General features: G+C 39.3%; 1 protein-coding gene across 1 annotated transcript in view; it reads left to right on the top strand.

The window, feature by feature from the left end:
• Nucleotides 1–21,027, top strand: part of EVC (EvC ciliary complex subunit 1) — a 51,389-nt gene that overhangs the window by 27,275 nt on the left and 3,087 nt on the right. The window contains exons 12-20 of the mRNA XM_066184900.1: nt 3,440–3,652; nt 10,965–11,074; nt 11,738–11,948; nt 14,640–14,846; nt 15,620–15,764; nt 16,440–16,545; nt 18,494–18,620; nt 18,882–18,975; nt 20,168–20,279. Coding sequence (XP_066040997.1) covers nt 3,440–3,652; nt 10,965–11,074; nt 11,738–11,948; nt 14,640–14,846; nt 15,620–15,764; nt 16,440–16,545; nt 18,494–18,620; nt 18,882–18,926 — 1,164 coding nt within the window. The 3' untranslated portion in view covers nt 18,927–18,975; nt 20,168–20,279. The remainder of the gene's footprint in view (nt 1–3,439; nt 3,653–10,964; nt 11,075–11,737; nt 11,949–14,639; nt 14,847–15,619; nt 15,765–16,439; nt 16,546–18,493; nt 18,621–18,881; nt 18,976–20,167; nt 20,280–21,027) is intronic.

The raw sequence follows: 21,027 nt of genomic DNA, 5'->3' as shown, positions 1-21,027 counted from the left end.
TTTTAATCTAAGCCCATTTTCTTTCTGTGTATACCCCATGGTATTACTTTATGCTCTATGTATTTCTCTGGGGATTTTTTGAAAAGCTTTGAGATTGACTGCCAGGTACTACAAACAGGTTCATTCAATACTGTAATCAGCTATTCTATTAATGGAATCAATTTGAATAAATTTCATTAAGTCAAAACTCTGAAAACAAGAGATGGCATATCAGGAAGCATGTAAAAAGTATTTGTAGAGGCTGTAGTCCAAAAATAAGATCCTGGAAGCAGTACTGATTTTCCTTTTCTTTCCTGTGGAAAATAACTTTTATAATACATAGTGTGCCAGTCCTGCTCACAGACAGACTTTATTGCCATTTGAAATCAAGTACATTCCTTAGACTACAAATAGTTTTGAACTATTTTGTTAGCTTGAGTTGCTGGGTAGAATTCAATCACATCTGCAATCTTTCCTAAATGTAGACTTAGTATTCCCACTCAAAATTTTAAAATGCCATTCTGCCACATTTCTTCAAGTGCTGCATTAAACAGCATGGCCTCTGTGTTGTCCCTGTGGTATGGCCTCTGGGTGCAGCATGCTGTCCTTTTAGGTCTGGCATGCAAGGACTGCCTGGGCTCTGATATCCATGTGATCATGACATTATTGAGATTATATAGATAAGGAATTTTGTGGGAACAGGAACTAATCATTTTTTTTTTCAGTAACAGTCCGCACTGTGATAGTTCCAAAGGTAAGCATACGGTATAATTTAAGGTGGAGGGGGGTACAGGCAGTACAAAATGGCATTGATAACAGAGAACAAAATACTGTATTTTTGTTCTGTGCAAAATATTTCATAGCAAACAATAACACAGAGCTGTGAGCATGCCAGGGAAATGCTATCAGTTTCAAAGTAAAATGTGTTCAAAAGGGATTTAGCTGCCATTGTTTAAGAATAGAATTCCTTAACACCCTGTCTGAGATCTTTTGATCTGCTGCAGTAGAAATGCTACAGACTCCTCTAGATTCCTGAACTACTTCAGACCCAATAGAAATTCTTATATCACTGAACACCCAGTAAAGGCAGGAGAATGAACATGTCCTGAAAGGCTGGTAAAGCTCAGAGGAGAGATGGTTTACAGAGATAGAGCCATTATTCGTTAAATGTTGTATGTGATGTGTAGATTAGAAATGCAGTAACTTTGAGTTTATGTTAAATCTGACAGCTTGGAGTCTTGGATTTTAAAATAACAGCAGAAGAGGGAATGCAGGCAAACCATTTGGCATTGCTTTTGCCAAGCTAAGCCAGGCCCACAAGAGCACAGATGATTGGGATGGTATAAATTATGCCTCTTGTTGTAACAGGAGCTTGTAACTATAATAATTAAGGAGTAGGGGCAATAATCCTTCAGCACAGGATACACCCGTGTAGCAAAAGTTCCCTTAATAATACTGTCATGTCTGGATTATGAGCAATCACTAGAAATGGGAAAAGTATTATCAGAAGTTAGATACTGTGTTGGGTCTTTGACTGCTAATTCTCATACTTACGCCCAGTACTCATTTTCAAAAAGCCGTAGTCCAATTTACAAGAATTCAGAATACTCTGAGATTAAAGAAAGCCAGTGGGAGCTGGGTTCTGAAAATGCTGCCCTCTTTAAACAGGTAAGAGAGTGGAAAGAGCTGAGACAGCTCATCTTAAAGATGTAGTGAACATGTTTTGTGGTGTTGTGCCTCAATTTTATCCATAAGAAGAGGTTACTGCAGGGAGCTGTTAAGCTATTTATTGTTTGTGAAACAGCTAATTAATATGGTGATTAGCATCCTAGAGGGATCATAGGAGGAAAATAGTAATTTAGTACTCAGTGCACAGCTTGTGTATTTTACAATAAATGAGAAATATTAAAATATTTTTCAGAAATCAGTCAGTTCAAAGGGTATTTTTAAACCTAAACATGGAACAGATAAAGGTGCTGTGGAAGCATTACATGAACCCCAAATGTATCATTATGGGGGGCACAGAACTATATTTCATATTCAACCTAAGTTCTGGGCTTTATTTCTGAGTCCTTGTCCTTGCACTTTAACATTCTCTTTTGGTTTTTGGGGAGTTATTTAATTCTTATTTTTTAGTATTTTGTATTGTATAATTCAATGTCTAGCAACTGGAATGAGCTCTTACATAATAGCACATTATAACAGTGTATGGCCCCCCAAATTCCAATAGAACTTTTGTTGTCTATTAGCTGCAGACAAGTATATTTGACATCTAGATAAATATCCCTGTGTTTCTATTGAGAGGTTCTAGATTTTGATCATGTAGGAAATTTAATTAAACCTGTATTTAAAGGAAAGTAGCATCCAGAAGACCTGACTTGTTCTTTTAATAGGAATTCTTAAAAGAATTTTTAAAATAATATCAGTATTTTAAAGAAAAGAAAGTGATGTATGTGTTTTGAAGAGGGTTAACACTGGTTGCAATGAAAGCAAGCCCAGCTAGGCAGTAAAGGTTTTTGGACTGGTAGGATCATGTGGAGCTCACACAAAAATAGCTTATCATCCTGCAGGAATACTGCAGTGTCCGTGTGACTTTCCAGTGTGGTTTTGTTCACTTTTCAGCTGGGAAAGCTACTTAACCCCACTCCTTCTCCCCAGGAATTATCTCAAATGGCACCAAGTTTGCCAACACAGCTCCTATCACCACTGTGTAGTTGACAGTGAAACCAGAATAGAGTTTTTACCTTGGATGCCATCTGACTAAATCACCCCAACGCTTCTTGTGAGTGAAAAAGCCTCAGCGATTAAAAACTGGTCATATGGGACTAGTTTCCTTAAGACCACTGCAAGATGTTTCTTTTCTTAGGCTTGGAACTATTCTGCATCAGGATGAATTTGAACAATTCTGTTCTTCAGGCACTCAAGAGAGTCATATTTTGAAGTGCCAACTACTGACATTACTAATGTCACTTTTGTCTAGCTAAAAGCCGTACCATCCCTTTTAACTCTTCCCTCTTTCTTCATCCATTTCACATCAGCACCTGAGGAAATGTGCCTCTGAGGTGTTGTTTTACTGGATTGTTTCCACGGTAACTTTCAAAATAGGTGTTTTTATAACACATCACTATAGCCAGTAAAAAAAGATATTCTTTTCTACTGCAGTCACATATGAGCAACAGTTAGGGCACAGAGTCTCATGTGCTCTTGCCACTGTTGCATTTGAAAAATCTTGTGTAGCTTGAACCAAAACAATTAAGTTGTTCCATCTACAAAACCTGATCATTTTAAATCAAGCCTTACTGACATTGGATTTTAGCTCTAGGATTTGGTCACCAGCCCAGTGTATTCACATGGTTCCCTCACTGGCATCAATCATGGAACATGCAGGGAAACAGCTCCATAGGGCTGGGGGTTCACTTTGTCACCTGTTTCTCTCTGTCCCTCTCTGTCCCTCTGTTAGGAGCTGTACTCTAAGGCTTCCCATGCTTTAGCAGAGTTGGTGACGGAGCTGTTTCTTCGGACCCTGCCTGTGGTGACCAGCCTCTCTGTAAGAGAATGTGAGCTTCTAAAAGAGGAATGGCAGGAGAATTTGCTTCCTCAGCTGGAGAGATGGGAGAACCACCGCCAGAGACGCTGGAAGCTTTTCCAGGAACAGCTATTGCAAGAAAAAGAAGTAAGATCTATGTTATGTTTTGAGATCTCAGTGTCTAAAAAAGTGGGGTGCAGAAAAAATTATCAAGATACTTACCTGTGGAGAGTGTTTAGTGTATAAATATATAGCCTGGTCCAGACACAGCTCTAGGCTGAGGAAGAGCATTTTACCTGCAGCATGGAGTGAATATATATGCTGTGCATGTAGACCTGCATAGAGGAGTCAGAGAGTAATTACTGAACATCTGTCCACAGTGTTTGATAGCTTTGTCAGCACATAAACACTTTCTGGCAAGGCTGCTCTCTGATATCCTCAACTCTTGGCATCTGCAGAAACAGTTCAAAAAAACCTTCACCGGGTCTGTTTGGAGAGGGTACATATAAATACAGTTTGCAGGCAAGGAAGCCTTGCAATGATAGATATTTCTTACTCATTCTTATGCATTAATACTATAATAACTGAAAAGATATGATACATACTTTTATAAATTTACTCTGCAAAGGGGAAAAACACACATCTAACTTTCCTGCTCTATGTGTGCCCACCATAGGGGGCATTGACACCAGAGGAGAAAACAAGAGTAAATGCTGAGACAGGTGTCTTTGGCATCAGACTGGGGCTCAAATATACCTTCAGTTTATTCATGCAGTGCTGTGTCTCTGTTAACACTGCTTCTATCACGGCTTAGTCAAAGAAAGACCTTTTCTATTCAAAGGTGTGTCCTTTCCTAAATGTTAAGTGTGTGGTGCAATGTGTAGAGTAATTGGAACTTCTTAAATAAAAGGTTGGCAGATTCTTTAACATTGGCAGAATCATATTTTCCCTTGCCCTCATTCTCCAAAGTGCCCAGACAATCCAGTTCATTGTTAATGAGGTACTGAGTAAGTCCCTAATTATTGTAAGCTGTATTAAGGTGTTCAACTTTCTCAGCCACTTGTATTTAGGATTCTGCTGTGAAATACTGTGATTCAGGAAACTGTGGGCTTCCTACTAAATCTGGTAGAGTTGTTTACTAACCAGTGGGTTCAGAGCACCCTTGGAAATATAAAAGTAAAATTTTTCATTGAAAATTCTAAGGCATTTCCTTTTTTTCTTCTATATATTCCTTAATCTGGAGTTACGCAACATGCACCTCCCTGATCTTTTATACGTCCTTTATTGTAACTGACCTGTTTTGAAAAACAATTCTGTTTTTCTGTTTTGGTGTCACAGGGCTATCTAGGTTGGCTATGTGTTTGGGACCAACCACTGATGCCAGTGGGTCTGCTCACATGCTTAGTTATATTTGTATTTTCCAGGACTGTTGGCTGGCATTTAGTGTTTGTTTCATTAATCACCAAAGGTACAGGTATGCCAAAATCAGTCTCCAACTGCAATTTTTTTTTTATTTAATTATTTTGCTCCCTTTTATCAAGGATTAAATTGAATGCCTTACTTGTCAAGTTTAAACCTTGCTGCTCATTTTCATGTTCATCAAAGATGCACAAATTGCCTGTCCTTGTATGTGCATGGCCTGGAGCACGTCTCATAGCACACAGAGCCCTAAGCAACGTGGTGGTATAAAAAAACACAGAGAAGCACAGCACTGTCATAAAAAACACAGAGAAGCAGGGGAGGTTCTGATGTGCAACTTATGAATAATGTCATGTCAGAGTGCACATTAGGGTATCTCTGCTGTGGTGCTTCCTCTGTCTCACTGAACCTCGGCCATTGTTCAGGGCTGGAGAGGATGCATTTAACAAATAAGAGACTCACCACAGAGGGGGGACATCTGAAGTCTGACATTTTGGTCCAAAAATGTTGTTTGTACATTCCTCTGTTGCTATTATTGGGCACACTGCTGAATGAAGAAACCATACTCTGGGAACTTTTCTCAGAGGGTTTAAAGGATTAGTTCATCTCCAGCACTCAGATAATAGGTCTTTGGGCAACACTGTGTGGTGGATTCATTGTATGTGAATTCAGGTGTTCTGGTCATACTCAAGCATAGGTTATTTAAATTTAAAAATTGACTTTCCGTTACTTTGTGTACCCTAGCATGCATAATGTAAAGCAGATGACTTCCTAGATGGAAGAAAAAAAAAAAAGGTGGTTTGCTGACATCATTAACAGTAATTACTGAGATATAGAGCTACAGAGGAATTAGCAATGACAGAGCTCTCCCATTGGTCCCTGACTCACCAGCACTGCAGCTGGGCTTTATTCAATACAAAAATTTCCTTAGTGGCAGACAGAGTTGTCCTAAGGACAAGTGATTCTGCAGGATAAATTCCAAGAAGAGACAAGAGTTTCTCTTAGTGAGAAATTCGTCTTACAATTCCTCAAGACAATACTCTGTGCAGGAGCCTAAGTACCTTTTTTAACTTAATGCTTGTGGCTTTTTGGACAGGATTTGAACTGGAAAAAAATCTGCATTGTCTCCAAAGAGAGCATGCAGGGAGATAGCTATTCCAGCAAAGTTAGGTTGGCAAATTTTCATCAGTCTGAAAAACATCACAATGTTATATTATGTTCAAATGCAAAGTGCATTTCTTGTGCCTTTCCTACTATAAAACAGCAACAATTTAAGCAATAAGCTTAAATTTAACCATTTAAGCAATAAGCTGACACTTACATCCTACAAAAAGGAACACTTGATTTCCACCTTATGAAGAAGATATATTGGACACTTGTGCCAGGTGATTATGTCATTTGGGAGATCCCATACATGTTAGAGTTCTGAGTTTGACCAAAGATACATAAGTCAACAGTCGTATTGACAGGCCATTTAAATTGTAAGGCATTTTGCAGCAGGAGATATGTTTTTCATGTTTTCATTTCATATATTTTTCATTTGCCTCTTGATAAATGTGCTGTGCTTAGCGTTATGCAGTCAACTCCTTTACAGGCTTGGGAAGTCTTAACACCAGAAGACTTTTCACCAGGGTATTTATGTGTGTTTTTCAAATTGGTTCTAAAAGACATTTTTCCCTTTTACTTGAACCATCTTCTTTTTAAATTATCTTTCCTAGCATTTAGGAATGTGTCTAGAATATGATGTCCTTTGGGTGAGAAGAATCACTTTTACAACTGAAAAGAAAAAAATCAGTTTCATGTAACTTTGCCTTGTAGGCTTGAGGATATGAGTGAGGCAAATGGGAATAAATGACTAATGAAAATAAATTTTGAGCATTTTCCCACCTAGTCCCTAACTCGTGATTTCTGTCGAGGGCAGTTTAAGGGAGCAGTCTCCCGCACAAGGCTGTCTCTCACTTGGCAGTCAGTGAGCATCGCACCCCATCTACAGGCTGAGACAGAAATCACTTTCCTTTCATTCCCTGAATAATCTGTGCTAAAGATGTCAAAACAGAAAGGAGAAGCGAATTCCTCACCTTTATTGCCAGAGGGTAATACTTAGCTTCAGCAGTGCTTCAGAAGATCTTGTAATGGACGTGTGACCAAGAAGCAAAATATTTGAAAGCTTACAGAATAAAAATGGGATGAGATTTCCATCCATTCCCATATCATTGCTTGACACCCAGAAAGCTGAACTGGCACCTGCTTACCAGTTTTGACATGGTGTGCATTTTATCACCTTCTCTGATTTATTTTTTCATAGTGATTGGAGTAACACTTCAAGAAGCCAGACATTTCTTAGAGCTTTACTCCCCCATTTACCATACTTTTACCACTGGTTTTACTGGTTGAATGCAGGAATCAGAGAGCCTGAGCTCTGTTCCAGCAGCTAAGTCTGTGCAGCAGCATGTTTGTCCCTCCCAAACAACCTGTCTTTGAGCAAAGTAAGGCTGTTCCCAAGAATAGGAAAGCTTGGAGACGTGCCTGGTGACTTGACCCATCATTGGAGTATCGGTGAAGCACAAAGCCTGACCTTGCCACCTGGCCTGAAAAAGTAGTTGTCTCTGTTTTGCTGGTTTTCAGCCACACGCCAGCAGCCTCAACATTCACAGAGAATCTTTGCTGTCACATTTCTGCCTCTCTGTGTGAGGTCTTCATGTGTTTTGGAGATAGAAAATACGCAGCTCTGCTAGCCCATCCTGGTGAGCTGCATAGGTGTTGTTTCCAATTAAACATACAATATCCTGTTCATTCCAGCTGATCCTTTCTATCTTGATCATCTTCCTAATGGCCTTTTTGAGACACTGGTTGAGTATTTGGTCTAATTCTCGATCTTCCTTATTTATCCTCTTGTCATAAATGTGTAATAATTTCCCCTCCTTTCCTCCTCTTACTGCTTACACAACTGAGGTACTTTTACTGTTCAGTTTAATAACTGTGTGCTGGAGGAATTTCTGCTGTATTCTCAGTTCCCCTTTGTCTCAGGGAAGTGCAGATACATTTTATAAATTCTGCATGTGGAGTGTCTATAATGCAGTCTTAATGGAGAAGGTGACTCATTCTTTAGAAGGAGCTCTTCACTACTACAGAACTAGACTGTTTCTTCATAAACAGAAGAACAACTACAAGAAGCATTGTCATTGTTATCACTGACAGTGATAGGATATACTTTTGGATAGGATATACTGATAGTAAGTGAAGTGCTATATTTTGGGTTCTTGGCAGCAGTATAATATCATTCAGCATTCCAGTTGTAATTCAGATGTCATCTCCTGTGTTCTGTCTCTTGGTGATATATACCCTCATGCTGTTTGACTTGCCCTTCAAGAGCAACTTCTCAGTAAATAATCAGGTCTCCAAAAATGATGGAAACCCACATCTGAACCACAGCCAGTCTCTCATTGGAAATAAAATTACTTCCAGAAAGTAAAAGGTCGTTTTCAGACTTTCTTTTAACTGCTGAAAGAGACATTAAAGTACACAATGTGATGGATCTACAAGGCGTGTGCAGAGAGGTGTGAAACACTAGGAGCTAAATCCACAGAGCTGCTAAAGGGAAATGCTGATAACAATTATTACTTCAAGCAAGTCTTTGCCATCTGTCATGATGATACCTGGAAACCTGATAGACCTTAATTTGATGCTTGCAGCATGCAATCAGAGAAGACACTGTGCTCAGCTGTCCTCTGTGATTATCAGACTTAGCTCAACTCAGATCAGTTGAGATCTGGCTACACAGGTACGGCTGAGGCTCTTGCCGAGAGCAGCCTTGTGGGCCTCCAGTGCCATGCAGTCTTCTGGGCTGTGCTTCTCGTGCTCAGCTGCACTCTCCTCATCTGTCACTTGTTGCTGACTGCCTGCTTATCCTTGTCAGGCATCCTGCTCAGGAACATGTGTTTTGGTAAGGTTTTCTACATGGGGAGAGGTCAGTTAGATGTCACTGGGTATTCTACAGAGAAGGCACTAGCCATGAAAGAAATACATTTTAATTGTGAAGTCAAAGATGATGAGGTTTCTAATGTTCTCTGCAGTTCCCAGGGGAGTTCATTCTGTGCTCACAGAAAAAGCCTCTCTCCTGCACAGATCACTGCTTCCCAACGAAAAAACTCATATCCAGCAGAAAGGCCCAGTACCACTCCTAATCTAACACTAACAATTGTGCAATTATACACTTCTGCTGGTGTTAGCACCAGATGGAAACTAAACTGAAAATGAGCCACTCCCCTTCCCCTGCCTGTTCCGGTAAGGGAGTGGCAAAAGCGAAGACTATGGGCTTGTACTGAAAGCACAAATCCACGGAGTAAGAAATGCACTATAACAGCAGCAATATTAATAACAAAGGTATACAAAAAGAGAAGGTGTTTTACCCAGAAAAAAGGAGTTCACCACTGGGAAGTAACAAACAGTTGGCTGATACTCCCTGTAGGTCGTGTCCACTTGGCTTCCCCAGACAAAGGTAATATGGAGACCATTCCCACTCACTGCCCCCATGGCCGTCAGGAACAATGGCGAGACAACTCCCATGGCTAACATTTCCCACATTCCCCAGCCTGAAACAATGAAAGCCAGTGACAAATAAATCCCCTGAGGCAGGCTACGCCACTGCTCTGCTGGGCTTAGTTCTGCACAGGTGTCTGTGCCGCTGTTTCTCCCACCGCGCTGTGCTGGTCCTGCAGTTCGCTGCCACTTTTCCAACCCTTCTGCCACCTCCTTTCAGCTCAGCTCAGCTGGCCCAGTTGTCAGTGAGGCTCCCCTCAACTGGACTAGGGTTCAATCCCACCAGTCCTTCCCCCATGGCAGCCTCTGCGCTGGCTCTGTTTGTTCAGTCCTGCTGTTGATGAGCCTTGTTGCCGCTGTCCTTTCAGCACCAAGTCCTGTAGCCGCATTCCAGAAAAAACAGGATGGGGAGCAGGGGTGCTGATGGGGGCTGGATCTGCAGGGGCTGATGCTGACACCTTCCCGTTGGAGAAAGGCAAAATGGTGCTTACTTGCGAGGGGTGTGCTCATTTTCACCCCAAAGCCACCCCCACATTTATGATGTGGGTGGTATAGAATAACAACTTGGATATGCCCACACCGCACTGAGCTTCATCCTTCCTGCAACCAGGACAACATCTAATCCTTTGCTGGACATACTGATCTAGTGAAGCCTACCTGTCTGCCACAATTGAAAATTTAGTCCCTCGTGTTCTGAATGACACTGGAACACAAAGTGAAACTGTCAGACACCCTGTGTATTATATTTAATTTAGGGCTCTGGATACATCAGCAGGCAACCTGGTTTTATTCAGCTGTCAGTAGCCTAAAATATACTTTTCATCTAATAGTAAGAGTTGGAGTCTTACAAATATTTTAGCTTATGACTTACTATTCCTTAAATACTGGCAACGTACTAAACAAAATCTTGAGTCCATATCTTCAAAAGTTTACAGTCTAATGGCAAGTCCATCAAAATTCATTTAAAGATTAAATTCTTCAATCTAAATATCACTGTGAAGGAGCTGTAAACTTGCTTTCCATATACTTACCTAATCACGTAATCTCCATTTCCACCTATTAGCACTGTTTACTGTGACAGAAGTGTGATTGGAAGATGATATCTTTATTTTGTCCAGTGAAAATAAAAAACTTCATTCTCTACTAGTGAAAAGAAAAAAACAAATAAAAAGCCTACTGCAACCTGCTGATAAGAGTCAATGCAATATTTTGTGCCGTATTGTTATTTTTTCTTGTTCCTCTGTTGCTAAAACAAAAAAATCTGTAGGAGACACAGCTCAGGAAGGATCCAAACCGGTGTAAAGCTTTTCTTTTCAGGGAGTTTTGTTTAAGATTTTGATAATTGAAAAAAATATTAGTAAGTAGAATAATTTTAATTCAACACGAGTTTGTTTTTGAAAGCAAGGGATGATTTTTTAGCAAAATAAACTGATGTTTCTTTATGCAGTGGCTGGCTGAAATCAGCATATCTTATATTTGTAATTCTTTTCCCTGCTTTTAGCTCTGGATAACAGAATATGCTCTGTCTGCTGTGATGCAAAAGCACCTGTCTGAGAAACAAGAGAAGATAATTCAAGGTGTCGTAAGCAGACTAGGATGCCTCAGTGATGAGTAAGCACAGTTTCATCAGTGAGCAGTGGGGTAAAACTTCACTGATGCATGCCCGAATAAAAACTTGTGTACATTACCTTGTGGAAAGCAGTGTTGAGGAATTATTAGCCACTTCAGACAGAGAGGCAATTGCTTCAGACTTTTTTCAGAGTATCAAAAGCAAATTAAAAAACAGATACATCATGATTCCTGGAAATTAGAAAGAATAGTCTTATGTGATTTGTCACTGGTGTGCTTTGTGAGTATTGGTTGTGGTTTCTAGCCTTGAACCAGCCTCTCTCTGCACTCCCTATGTCACACTGGAGTTGCATTTTCTGCGAGATAAAATGTTCATTCCAACAACATATAGATGTTTTATTATATATGTATAATATATTATATATAGAGATGTTTTATAGATGTTTGTTTTAGATAATATATAGATGTTTTATTTTAGCAACATATTTTGTTTTCATTTTAATTTAACTTCAGTGTGACAGAACCAGAAGTGTAATACAGCAGTACCCATTCTTTATGCCTGAGCAGCTTTCCATGCTTTGTGCAAAAAGACATTGCACAGAGTGAAGAATAACTCATCACCTTTAAGCAATGACTTTGCTGAACACAGGTGTACCAAACCAGCAAGCAGCTTCGCTGATGGATTTTTAATGGTCCTTTTTACAGGTCTGTTAGCTATATATTGCAAAAGCACCGACTTCTCCTGTGTTCAGTGCTCAGAAGGGGAACCTTACGGAGAGTCGGAATGGCAGCCCTGGCGTGCATGCGGCTGTCCCGAAAGAAGAGCTCACTCCAGGAGCTGAGGGAGCAACATACCCTGCAGAAGGGATCCTCCCTGTGCCAAGATGAGGACCAGTGGCAGTTACAGAAGGCAGTGGTAGGTACAGTGTCCAGGTGGGTTGTGTCCAGAGGTCTCATATGCTGTGATATTTGGCATTAGAAGTAGCCATGGCAGATCCAAACCTCAAAAAAAAAAAAAAATAAAAAAAAAAAAATTCAAGCTCCAAGGGGGAAGAAAAATGTCCTCTGTCAAAAATGTGCACATTGCTGGCATAGGATGTCCTTGATTGTGCCTGTTGTAATTTGGGCAGACATTTTAAAATCCCTTATACTTTATCGAGTGTATAGCCATCTGTGATATGTGTTATCCTCGCAAGTTTATTTAGCAATTTGTTTATATGAAAATACTAATGCAAGAAGGCAAGGATGCCAACACGTATAAAGGACTTTGCAAAGCTACTGCTTCAGGGTAAGAAAAGCTCTTACTAATTCTGTTGGGGATTGTAATATGCACTTGAGAAGTTCTTAATGGAGATTTAGGAGAAATTCTTACTTCTACCACACCAAGCAAATTCTTCTATACTGTCATAATTTTTCATTCTTTTTTCTCTTTCTCTGTCCATAAGAAGATGAGCATCTGTTCCCAATCCTCCCAAATTATCTGGCTACTGCAGGTCAAGAAGGAAAAAGAAAGTTTAAGGGATTTTTAGATACGATATTCCCACAGGTCACTTTCACATCTGTTTGTGACTGGTTTTTAGTGTTGATCTATTAAGTGTTGTTGGTTATTTAATTACCTGCATTGGATATTTATGTAGAACAGCACCACATTTCATATTTCAGCCTCAGGGAACCCTCCCAGCAGGTGTCAGTGATAACTCTGCCCAACCCACTGCTGCTGCACGTATGACTTGAAACCATCAAACACTTTGCAGCTCTATGCTCCATGCTGTTGCTGTGTAATTAGCTGAGACATAAAATTCTGTACCCCTTTAATTTGGATTTGCATAATAAAAACCCTTTATCTCCATGTGGAAGAGGAATAAGGAAAACCTGTGTCCTGCCGTTTTCATATTTGAAAAACATGAATTGAAGCAGTTTCTTTTAAGTTTGAAAATCTGAAAACCTTATTAACCTTCAGTAGAAATTACATATAAAATAATAAAATGATAAAATAATAAAATAATAAAATAATAAAATACAAATGCATATCACTGCATTCCTCTTGCTTTCCACTACTCCCTGTCACTTAGCTCACATGGAGACATTAATTGATGTAATCACTGGATTCCCTAATGTAAATGAAATGTCCTCAGGTATTATTAGTGTTCCTTTGGCCTCTCTCCATTACAGCCTCTTTCCAAGTCCAGCTAAAACCCATCTCACAAGGGAGTGCCTGAAACTGCACATGTAAGATTCTTGCTGCTGAAAAGGTGGGACATAGGTGTGGAACTGGGAAAAGTGAAGAGAGAAAAAACATGTTACAAACAACCTCCAAAAGTAGAACCAATCTATAAGGAGTTCAGGAAGAGGTTAAGTTACAGATGCTCTACCAGATTTTTAGACATACTGTGTTGTTTTACCCAAACTTAATTTTGCTTGGGCCAGTTTTATACTGGTGGGCAATATCATGTCTATCCATTGATTTCATATAGAATGTAAAATGACTAATGAATTCTAGCTTGGGCATAATCACATGACACTGACTCTCTAAAAAAAAATAGAAACAGTTTAATGACATTCCAACTTCCTCAAAAACCTCAAACACATATGTCTCAGTTACAAATATAACATGCCAGAACAACCCAGCATTAATAAGAATATTTCTACAGATGAATGTTCTTTTCTGCTTGCATTTCTTATTTCCAAGAAGGCATCAAATAGGTACTATCACATCTCCCAGAGTATTTTAATGTTATTGAGCCTTAACTGAGTATATAAATGTAAGAAAGACATCAGCAACAGAGTAGAAGGCCATCTCTGTCAGACTGCTACACTTAAGGATGACAGAACAGGCCATGCTGGTAAGCAGATACTACTGTTCATTATAGAATAAGAGAGCTTAGATCAAATGTGTGCACTTTTCATGCATAAAAATGGGGCCAAGGATGGTCCAAAGACCTCAAAGGACTTAAGCTCTTTAGCCTAAAAAATAGGTGTCTTCTGGGATATCATAGCTTTTAAAACTGGCGTCAAATAAGTGAATAGAGAACCATTTTTCACGTTTCTAGTGAAGGAAGAGGGCATCTAGCAATGTTACCAGATGGCAGATTCAAAATCAAGAAATGTAATGAGATAGTAAGAGAAGCTTTAGAACGCACCACCAGAAGATGTTTTGTAAATGGTTTTCAAGTGTTATTACACACCTTTGTGACCTGTCCCAAGGGCCATTGGTACTTCCAAGGGTATTGGTACTCCCAAGCACCAACAAACCAAATTTTTCCTCAGACAGACCACATAAACTGTGCAAATATTCCTGGTGTATAACTGTGCTTGCCTTGCTCCTGTGCTGTTTATCAAGGCATTCATGATTATCCCTTACTGGAGTCAGGATATTTCCCATACATGTGAATACATTACTTAGAAATGACTAAGAGGACGGGATGCAACTTTTACTGCACATACCATGACAGAGGCTATAGTTCCGTTGCGAAGACAAATGTGTTAAACTTCCTCTGTAAATTACATTATTATAATTACTAAAACTGTCACAGGACTTTCAAAGTGAAGCTGGCTACATTTATTAACAAATTTAAGTGGCAGTGCTGTCTTATTGTCTGATTACCAGGAGTCCCACATTCGTGAGGAGGAGGAGAAGCTTCAGGAAGAAACACAAGAAATACATTTAGAATTTCACCAGCAGCTAGTCACAGAAATCCAGGAAGCTCTCCAGTTTCTTCAGCAGCACATGGAGCAGGTCATTGGGCAGACACTGCTGCAGTATGCCCGAGGGGAAGCTGTAAAAAAGAGTTCAGATGATGGACAGGACTTCAAGGTATGGAAATGGTCAATAGCAGTTTTCCTGACAAAACAAGGGCTACCTTGCACAGTTGGAAGGCAATTTAATGTATCCATTAACCTATGTCTGGGAGTATGAGCAGAAGATCATTAGGACCTGTATTAAAACTGAGCATAATTTGCAAAGTATTTACATGTAACACTTCCATAGCAGTTCAGTATTTGCTGCAGCAGCCTAAACAGGTTCTATTAAGTCAAACACTGGAACAGGAAAAAAATTGTCACAACTCTTGATGGCAGAGAAGAAGAAAAAGAAGAAAGAAATGGAGATGGTTATGTATTGCTAAAGGGTTTGTGACTAATTAATAGTGTTTGTATACTAGCAGCTTAATATTAATTCATAGATAAATAATTAAATAAAATTAAAACTTACGTGGTAGATTAATATTTTTTTTTCCAAAGTAAATAATTGGATTTTCTGTGTAATGGAAAGTCACAGCAGAGTTACACATAGATTAGCTTGCTCTACTGGCAGTTGGCTTGACTGTTAAAATGGGCTGTAGAGATTGAATGGATAAGGGAATGGCCCCTTCCCAGCTGGAGATGAGGCAAATTAGAAAGATTTTGCTGCAATTTTTCATGTTGAAATGTTGCATGGTTTTCAGTGTCTCAGTCTGCCCCATTTTTAAAGCCACATTTTAAATTCACAATTTTGTGTGCACATACCAAATTAGGTATGGAGTTTTTTAAAACAGATAAAATCAATTCTGGGCTTGGAAAATGAGTTGTGATTTGTACTGTGTGATACAGGAGAAACTGGTGGAATCTGCTGTTGAAAGTGTGTATGGGACCAGCAATAATATCAATAGACTGGTGCAAAACTACTATCAGCAATTAGGAAAAATCACAGAAGGCTATGAAGGAAAAAAGCTTCAGCACCTGAAATCCTTACAAGGTTGGTATGACAATTCTGTCTCCCAGTCACTGTGCTTAATGTAAGGCTAGAAGATTTTGCTTTTTCTGGCATCCCTTGGCCTAGTAAATCTGAGTTTAGCTTGCCTGGCACAGCCACAGTAGCAGAGGTGGAGAGTGCCTCGACACAGCCAGCCCAGCCCAGAGTACATTCAGTAACTGCTCCCTGATGATGCAGTTGGTAGGAGGGGTGCCTGTCAGCCTCTCTGAGTGTTCAGAAAAGGTTGGATGCTCCCCTGATGAAGGTTACATATCCTGATCTGTTACACCCATCCATCTCCCTCCTGTTTAATTTAAAAAGAGTGGTGCAAGGTGCTGTCTGTCAGATGTGCCCTAGCCTTGCTGCCAGGCAGGACTTCAGGGGCAAGAGTCAGGAGCCTGGTCAGCAAATAAGTACTCAGTGTGAGCATATGCTAAAGTAACCAGAATAGTTTTCTGCCAGTTGAGTGGACATTCTGTGATGCTGGGCATTCCCAGGAATAAGTCACCTCTGAGTGGAGCAGATCACAGTGGCAGAGTATGTAGGAAGTACTTGATATCCCTAAGAAGCAGTAAGTTTGGAAAGACTACCTAGAATCAGGATTCATTTGTGATGAAGGTTGTCACAACTCAATGTTTTTAATTTTGAGCAGAAAATTTTTCAAAAACATTATTTCAGCAGAAAGAAATGAAAGGATCAGACTGAAGAATAAAGAGAACGAACTAACATTGAAAGAAAAACACACCAAGGGCCTCCTGAATGTGTCATCCACGGTCCACCAAAGGTTAGACCAGGCAGCAGCGCTGCTGTCTATTTAAACTCTGTGAGTGATTGCAGATCTGCATAAATGTCTAGCTGAATAAATGTCTTGAGTTTGCATTTTATATTTGTCTTTGATGGAAAAGAAATACCTATTGCAAATTGATGTCTGCCCTTTGATCTCAGAAAATTACTTATTTAATAAACTTTTTGATGGTCATTAGTTACAGATTGAAGAACTATACTTAGGCACTTTGAAAAGAGAGAATGAAATGTAATGCCAAAATTTTAAAAGAAATGTAACATAAATGTAGGATGGGAACCAATGCTGAATGTAATTCGTTACATTCCGTCCTTTATACTTTGACATCAAAAGTGTTTATTAGTTTGCTATGGAGGAAACATATACCATAACAAAGAGTAAATGTTTGAAGCCCAAAAAATACTCAAAATAGAAAGAAGGCTTCAGTGAATGCCTTGAAAAATAAAAATCACTTGCACTAAATTTAGAGTGGAATCCCTCAAATGTTAGTCAAATAAAAATGGTATTTAGGTAAATACTGATATAATGAAACTTAAAAGTCCAGATGAAAAGCACTGCAATTAAAAATAAGTAAGTTGTCATAAAAAGCTCTATGGCTTGTCATGTATGTGATACATTTTCATAATCATTTTATGTCTTTACTTTTGGTTTATTATCCAGAAAACTACAACAGCTGCAATTTTGACATTGTAAAGAAGTTAAATCTTTCTTTAGACATTCTGTTTCTTCTAAATTGAAAGATATCATTGCCCACTTTTTCATCCCTGTTCTAGTTGGTAAAGAAATGGATTTATGTAATAAAGGGTTTCGTAAAAGATCATTTAGTTATTCGTTATCAAAGGTGTCATTTATTCTGGCATACAAATTCACTTCTAGCTGTTGTCTCATTTTTTTCTCTCCTGTAATCTATTGTAGTATCTTAAAACGAAGTACAATGAAATTTGCCTTCACACTAGCAGAAGTCTGGTATTGAAGAATGTAATTACGCAGCATCTAAGCTGATCTCATAATCATCAGTAATCAAACCTGTTTTCGTATTGCCATTATGATTTCTTTTATGGTCTAGTTCTTTGTAAATTAATGATAAAGTTTACATTAATTTGCCTAATCCTATGAACTCGACATTATTTTATTTTTTTATTTCTTTTTGCCCTCGGTGCAAGGTTAGGAGTGTGAGTTCAAAAAGTAAATGTTGAAAGGTAACCTCTGTAAGCAGTGACCATTACAATAGCAACTTCATTAAATGTAAATGTCAGAAACAATTTGTGTTACCTCCTTCCCTGAGGAATTTGATGGGTGATTGGCAGCACTGCTTTAAGGTAAAGCAGGCAAGAAAACAGAAGAAATACAGATGCAGCAAAGTTGCAGCCGTTCAGGTTGTACTGTATTAGTAATAATCCTTAACCAGAAAAGTAAAGCAAGTGAAGAATACCATTGTTAATGCTTTCAGTTGCCAAGTTTTGAATTACCGTGTGGATGGCTCAGTCTGGTACTGAAGTATGAAAGTACCAGAAATTATGAAGTATGACATGCCTGATTCTTAATCCCTTACCCTCACCCCTGATCTTTGAACAGCTTTACCCTTTGGCAAGCAGATAGTAAAACTGACCCTAGAAACATGCAATGGTTTTGAAAGCAGGCTTCAACTTTAGAGCTGAATTCCAGCTCCCGAAGTCCAGGCATGGACACTACAAACTCTAGTAATTCCTACTTCCAAAAGGACCTTATATCCTATGGACAGACAAGGCACATTATTAAAAGGAGTAAATTTAAAAATCTACCACAAAATTTTCTGTCCCAGCAGAAGCTGGCTAGGCCAATACTGTTAATGAGCCTTTCTCTCTACAAAATCTTCTAAATAGACTTGGACAGGATTGTATTCCTCCCTTGCACTGAACAACATATATACATTTACATTTCTCTTGACCAGGGTAGTGCTACAGCAAAACAAGATTTTGGCTCAGTTTGAACTGCAGCAACAAATTCGTCTGCAGTGTCTGAAACAGAAGCTGCTGGGATTGCACTGCCTAGGAAATGAGTTGGAGAATCAGCTAAGGGTAAGTCAGGGTAAAATGGTTCCTGGATCTGAAGCATTCAATGGAAAAACATGGGACAGATTGTAAGGGTCTCTTTGCTACCCTATTGAAATCAGTGCTGAGGTTCATCACTGTCTTGGAGGAGCACTTCCCTGATTGTTTCCAAAATTGTTTCCTGTGTTTCTGCAGTGACATGTCTGTTTTGTTGTGCCATTTGTAATAACATAACCCAGAACTGAGCTGTGTTGTGTTGAGTGATTGCTGCTTTGTCCTTGCATGCAGGAAGCAGAGCAGGACTTTGTGAGTGAGTTGGCTGTGCTGACCTGAGTTCCACTGACTGTGAAGAAGAAGCCTTCCAAAAGGAGCAAGCCAGCAGGTTGGTACTATCCTGAATTGTTAAAAAACCCCCATAAAATTACAAAAATCAGTGCAGATTTTGCAGTATAACAGTGGAGTTTCAGGAGAGATTTTTCATCAGTGCCATTTCCCTAACTGGGATGTAGAAAATTAACGAAACCTTTCAAGGTCACCCAGTTCTCCAGCAGCGCAGCCACAAACCGGTGTCACCTTTCCTCACTCCAGAGCAGCCTTTAACAGATAGATTACTTTGTGTCCACTGAGGTAAGGCTTTGCCCTGCTGAAACCAAAACATTTTTCATGTCTTTGTCATGTCCTTTAGAAACTACTCTGTTCACCTCAATTGCTAAATCCATGGGAGAACAGCAGAGGTGAATCACTCAGCTTGCATTCTCCTGGTGGAATGAAAGAATTTACTCCCACACATGTACTCAAATGTACAATCCTACTGAATCAGGAAGCTTGAGCTATTTTTTATGAATTTACTGTAGTTTTAACAAATTATACTAATTCATTCTTCAAGAGATACGTAGGGACAAATTTTTAGAATAGCAGTCGTATTTCCTAGTCCACATTTCAGATGCAGTGTACAAGTGTCGTCCTTTCAGCTGTGCAATCTTCCTGTCATTATCAGAATGAAGCATGGCATTACTTTTGAGAGATTCTGAAAGGCAAGATGGGTGGCTGAAAGGGACAAGCAGCTTATTCACCTGCACAGTTTTGAAGTGTCTCTCCCCAGCTGTTGTCTCTCAGGCGTGCAGAATTGTTTGCCTTGGTAGGCACCGTGACTGCATGGACACATGTGGAAACTTAGTTCGGGGCCCTAAAAGCAGTGAATTTTTAACCACATGTTGTTCTGCGTCAAATCACTCAAAAATATGAACTGGCTTTTCTTCTGTTTGGTGGTAATAAAAAGCCATTTTCAGTTACTTGCTAAGGAAATACATGATAGGGCTTTCAACTGTTGCACCACCTGGAAACTTAATTCAGTGTTCAGTGAGTGTGGCAGTTCACAGTCTGCTGTGTGAGAACTAACCAGTGGTGAAAAAGCAGTGTGCTGGGCTACTGTAAAGTGGAGTGATTTCCTTGGATTAATAATAGAAATATATGAAGTGATAGAGTGTAATTTTTTGCTTTAGGTTATTCAAAACCAAACAAGCTCTACTATATGTGTTGTTTTTTTTTTTGAACCACTGCATTTTGCAATTCAGGTGGAAGAGCAAATTCCAAAAGACAGACCTTCCAGTCACCCAAACCAGCAGAAAAAGATGATTCTCATGAATATATTCAAGAGCCCCATGGAATAATTTCTGGCTTATGCAGGTACGTTAGAGACTAAAAATACGGTCTTAAAAAAATCCTTTTTTTAATATAAAAACTGCAAAATCTACTTCTTAAGGAGGTAAGTCAATCAAACTCAAAACATAATGCCTGCACTAACTGAGCTTCCTTAATATTTACTTCTCACACGTACTTAACATTTTTACCCCATAATCTTTTTTGAAAGTTAGGAAATTCAGCTGTATTTGCTTGTCTGTACTGCTGTGTATTTTATAAATAGCTTTGATTAAAGGTAGAGAAATGAGAAATACTGTTTGCAAATTTCCTTTATTTAGTTTTATTTAAACCTGAGTAACAGACAGCATAAATCAGCAGAGACAAATGAATTCAATGGAACTAGGCTGAAATGTAGCAACCAAAATATGGTCTGTCGTATTTAGGCTTTCAACTTCCACCTTTATTTCAGGAATAAAGGCAAGCGCCAGTCTTTGGCTGATGAGGGTAGCAGCTCTAACAATGATTTTCTTGATAGATGTTTCAGTAGGCTTATGCTGGGGTGCTAACTAGAGGAGAAGAAATGGCTACAAACCTGAAAGATGCCAGCTGATTACTACAGGCAGATCAAACCAGCCAGCTGGTCACTGCGGCTTGATATATTGAGCAGAGAAAATCCTGCTGACAGGCAAAGCAAACAGTTGGTTCTCAGGAGCCACAGGCCTTTGGAGAAAAGTATTTATCCCCTGAGTGACCTCAGCCTGGGACTGACTTCAGGAGATGGCTCCTTTCCCTG

This window comes from Chamaea fasciata, unplaced genomic scaffold, assembly GCF_029207755.1.
Source record: "Chamaea fasciata isolate MVZ Bird 193981 ecotype frontalis unplaced genomic scaffold, bChaFas1.0.hap1 SCAF_6, whole genome shotgun sequence".
Classification (NCBI taxonomy): Eukaryota; Metazoa; Chordata; class Aves; order Passeriformes; family Sylviidae; genus Chamaea; species Chamaea fasciata.
Note: the sequence above shows the minus strand (reverse complement) of the source record. Positions and strands in the feature narration are given on the sequence as shown.